Source organism: Cryptomeria japonica, chromosome 9 (assembly GCF_030272615.1).
Source record: "Cryptomeria japonica chromosome 9, Sugi_1.0, whole genome shotgun sequence".
Taxonomy (NCBI): Eukaryota; Viridiplantae; Streptophyta; class Pinopsida; order Cupressales; family Cupressaceae; genus Cryptomeria; species Cryptomeria japonica.
The window spans coordinates 231,424,116-231,429,237 of NC_081413.1; the positions used below are offsets into that span (position 1 = coordinate 231,424,116).

The window sequence follows — 5,122 nt, forward strand, 5'->3', positions numbered from 1 at the left end:
CCCTCTCTCTCTCTCTCTCATTATCCTAGTCTTTCCCTCTCTTCCTATCTTAGACTATCCATCTCTTCCTATCCTAATGTTCCTCTCTCTCCCCTCTCTCTCTATCTCTCTCTATCTCTCTCTCTCTTTATGGTGCAGGGAACCTATGGTAATAGGATAGTTCTGGTTTCATTGTTTGTAATAATTTGAGTTTGATCATTTACGATCATCTCTCTCCTATTGTGTGGTCATGACTACCTACAGCATGCTTATAAGCTGTGGAGTCTTAGTCCACAAGGATTTTGGTTTGTTTTTGTTGGAATAACGGGAATAAGTGAATTAGTCCATTTGTCCATTTCTTGTATGGTCAAGAGTCTTATTGGTATTTCCATAAACCAATCACTCTTAGTCCATTGGACTTTGGTTCTGTTTTGTTTTTTCGTTAATGTTGTTACTAGGTTAGCGGAGATTGTTTATTACATCTTTGTTGGTTCAGTTGTATCAACGACCCTAACTGGTTTGCACTGGTTGGGTGTCTGTTGCTGTATATAACAGTGTGTCCAACAAATGGTTGGAAGGGAAGTCTGCGAAGCAAAAGAAATAAAACAAAAAAAAACAACAGTTTCGAGAAGGTCTCCTATTCATGACTCTTTTTGCAGTTTGGTTGTTTTGTTCGAAATAGGGTTCGAAGCAATGAAATGTGGAACAGGTGCAAATCGGGTGTAAAAACAATTTAAACGGGTTCAGAGTCAACAACTGTAAGCAATTTGAAAGCCTTGTTTCGTTTAATTGAAAGAGCTCTTTGTTTGATTTTCGGGTTGTGTGCATTGATACACTGTGAATATATTTTCTGCGATAAACACAATGACTTAGACATGTAACTATGCCATTTTGAATTGGTTGCAATTTGAACAAACAAAAGTTTGGTTAATTTGATTAGAGGAAGTTGTATGATCATATTGTCATGTAAACCCAGTTCCAAACTATTCTTCCTTCGCGGGAACCATAATGCCGACTGGTGAAGAACAGTTTAGGGCGAATATGTTTAATGTTTTCAATGCTCGAAACTGTTGAAGAGACAAACGCTTCAAAGACAATGTTTAAAAGATTTAAACCAACAAAATTGTTACATCTAGGGTCATCGCCTCTGTTCTTGAGATAAAACCATTAATCTAGCGTGCCCTAGCCTGTACGATATATAATTGTGTTGAAATCAAACCCGAAATGGTTTAAATCATTCGACAACAGCTTGAAGTTGTGTCGTTATGGCTATCACTCAAGTCAGTTTATGTTGAAACAAGTTTTGGAATGTGAATCGATCCAAAACATGAAGGGATTGGTTGGAAACCAATAATCAAATACCATAATCGAAAGTTTGAACCAGAAAGACTGTTTAAATTAAAACCCCTGTTTATGGCACAGAATTAACACCTTACATTGGCATCGGGTTCCAAAGCTTGACAAACCAGTCGAAGCCTAAACTAGCCTGATCAGCTAGGGGATTGGGATTCCTGAGTGTAAACAAGCTTTGTTGAATTTTGATGTCATCTAATTGTGTTACAAACAAAACGGGGGAATGAATCAAAACAAGTGTATTTGTGACTAAACCAGCAAGACTTGAAAACTCAAAAGTGCAACAGTAATACATCCTTAAAGAACTGTAAACCTCAGTAGGGAACAAAGTTTGGCAAATATCCTTCCGGAGTTAGGGGACTAGCATCTGAACATGTTAAAATTCAGATTTGTGTCAAACTGGTGGTAGTGGATTAGTGTTTCTTTTGATTAAGAATTCATTTTGTGATGATTATAATGGTTGAATAATGAATTTCCTTTTATTCATCAAATGCTTGAAGAACAGTTTGGATTTCTTATTAAATATCACTGTAATTGTTTGGGCTAACCAAGCTTAGCATTGTAGCGCTCTGCATCAAGTGGTATCAGAGCCCAAGATACCTTTTTGGGAATAACAAGATGGGGGATGGAGATGAAATCCCTATTAGAATCACCAATGTAGAATTGGCTAAGATAGTCAAAGAGCAAATGGCAGAGAGTAGGGCTGTCAGAGAGGAGAATAGGGCAATGAAGAGAGAGTTAGATAAGTTGAAAGGCCAAGTGAGGAGAGGAAGCCAAGAAGAGTCAGAAGAAGGAGAGGAAGAGCAAGATCCAGCCGGTCAAGCAAATATTCCGGAGGATCAAAAGGCAATCCTTGCAGCCCTAGAGAGGGTAGGAGTAAAGGATAGGAATGATATTCCTTTGTTCCATGGCAAATTGGAACTGGAAGAATGCATGGATTGGATAGAAGCTTTGGAGAATTATTTTGAGTGTGAGGTAGTACTTCCAAGCCAAAGGGTGAAGTTGGCAAAGTCAAAATTGAAGGGGCCAACCCTTAATTGGTGGAATTTTCTACAAAATGAGAGATTGGAAGAGGGAAAGGAGGTCATTTCCACTTGGACTAGAATGAAGGCAGAATTGAAAAGACAGTTTGTACCGGATGATTATGAAGTGACCCTTCATAAGAAGCTTCAAAATTTGAAGCAAAAAGATCTTGATGTGAGTTCCTATACTCAAGAATTTCACAATTTGACCTTGAAGGCCAAAATGTTTGAAACTGAAAAACAAAAACTTGCAAGGTATATCAATGGATTGAAATATAGCATCCAAGATGAATTGACATTGGTTAGTGTGGAATCAGTCCACAAATGTTTTCAGCTTGCCCTCAAGATTAAGGAAAAACAAAAAAGAAGGGGAGAACAAAGTAAGGGAAGAGGAAACTCATTCCGTGGAAGAGGTAGGTTCAATGGGAGAGGAACTTTTCCTAAGTCCCAAGGTGAAAGCAGCAATCAAAGTGCTGATAATGATGCTAGTGGCAGAGGTTCATTCAGAGGAAGAGGGTCAAATAATGGCAGGGGCAGATCAAGAGGAAGAGGCCCTAATGTGTTCACCGGAAGATGCTTCTCATGCAACCAAGTTGGGCATCAATCTTTCAGATGTCCACAAAAGAATGACAGTAGCAATCAAGGAGATAGAAGGGTACAATTGATTCACGAAGAGGATTGCCAAAGCAATTCATCATACCATACAATTTCATCCAAGCATGCTGATCCAGTGCAAGGAGAAACTCTTATGTTCAATAGATCGCTGTTGGTACCACTCAATAAGGAGCCAGCACAAAGGAAATCCCTATTCCAGACTACTTGCAAAGCCAAAGGTAAAGTGTGTAAGGTAATTGTTGATTCCGGCTCTACTGAAAATCTAGTTTCTTTGGAAATGGTAACCAAGTTAAATTTGAAAAGGCTTCCACATCCTACTCCCTATAAAGTTTCTTGGTTGAATAAGGAGCAGCAAACTATTGTGAATGAACAATGCTTGGTAGAATTTGAAATTGGTGACTATAAGGATAAAGTTTTATGTGAAATAGTTGCAATGGATGCATGCCATCTTCTTTTAGGAAGACCATGGCAATATGATACTAATGCCCAACATGATGGGAAAACCAATGTGTTTAATATAACTAAAGATGGAGAACATTTCATAATGACACCTTTACCGGATGTTGCAAATAATTCAATCTTGCAAAGTAGTGTTATGGTTGTCAAAGAAAAAGAGTTTTTAGAAGGTCTTAAGGAAGAGAATCCTCCATGCTTTGCTGTTGTAATCAGACCTAAGGAAACTAATTATGAGGGCAGGGAATTGAGTATAGATTCCAAAGAAAGTACTTGTCCTAAGGTTGTAATTGATTTGCTGAATAAGTATGATGGTATTATTGCTGATAGTACCAATGAGTCTCTTCCACCAAAGAGGTCAATCAGCCATTGTATTGATTTGATTCCGGGTGCTACATTACCCAATAAAGCAGCCTATAAACTAACTCCTGAACAAAATGTTGAAGTTGCATGAAAAATCCAAGGATTGTTAGAAAAGGGTTACATACGGAAAAGTATCAGCCCATGTGCTGTCCCAGCAGTCCTTGCTCCTAAGAAAGAAGGAACTTGGAGGTTATGTACAGATTCTCATGCCATTAATAAGATTACTATTAGATACTGGTTTCCCATGCCTAGGATAGAGGATCTCATGGATTGTTTAGGTGGTGCTAAATATTATTCAAAGATTGATCTTAAAAGTGGTTATCATCAAATCTGGATACGTGAAGGGGACGAATGGAAAACCGCTTTCAAAACTAATGAGGGTTTGTTTGAATGTATAGTTATGCCCTTTGGTTTATCCAATGCTCCTAGTACTTTCATGCGTTTAATGAATGAAGTGCTGAAACCTTTTCTTCATCAATTTGTTGTTGTATATTTGGATGATATTCTAATTTTTAGAGGCAGCAAAGAGGAGCATTTACAGCATTTGGATCAGGTCTTGAGGAAGCTTCATGAAGAAGGCTTGAGGATAAACTTAGAGAAGTGTTCCTTCATGCAAGAAGAACTTGTGTTCTTGGGTTTTGTAATTTCAAAAGGCAGTCTGAAAATGGATCCTTCAAAGGTAGACGCCATCCTAAATTGGCCAGCACCTACTACAGCCACGGAGGTAAAAAGTTTTCATGGTTTATGCAGCTTCTATAGAAAGTTTATTAGAAACTTTAGTGGTATTTGTGCTCCACTTATTGATACTATTAAAGGTGGCAGAAAATGTGTTTTCCAATGGACTAAAGAGGCCAATGAATCTTTTGAATTGCTGAAAAAGAAAATATCAGAACAGCCAGTACTTGTTTTACCAGATTTTTATAAGGTTTTTGTTGTTGAATGTGATGCTAGCAATAAGGCTATTGGTGGGGTTCTTAGTCAAGATGGTAGACCCGTAGCCTTCTTTAGTGAGAAATTAAATGAAGCAAAACAAAAATATTCTACTTATGATCTTAAACTTTATGCTATGGTTCAGTCGTTAAGAAAATGGAGGCATTATCTTTTACCAAAAGAGTTCATTGTTTTTACGGATAACCATGCACTTAGTTTTCTGAATAGACAAGAGAAACTTAACCATAGACATGTCAAGTGGATGGAGTTTTTGCAGGCCTATACTTTCAGCATTAAACATAAGAAAGGGGTTACTAATAAGGTGGCGGATGCTTTGAGTAGAAGGACACTTGCCATTCAGTCTATGCAATTGGAAAGTGCTGGTTTAGAGGCTATGGCATCCATGT

The 5,122-nt window shown here is 37.9% G+C and overlaps 1 protein-coding gene across 1 annotated transcript; it reads left to right on the plus strand.

Annotated features, from left to right (window-relative positions):
* Window positions 1-1,950: 1,950 nt before the first annotated feature.
* Window positions 1,951-3,876, plus strand: LOC131858345 (uncharacterized). Its single transcript, XM_059211558.1, has 2 exons — window positions 1,951-3,364; window positions 3,428-3,876. Exons 1-2 carry the CDS (start codon window positions 1,951-1,953, stop codon window positions 3,874-3,876), a joined length of 1,863 nt encoding a protein of 620 aa, XP_059067541.1.
* Window positions 3,877-5,122: the final 1,246 nt, after the last annotated feature.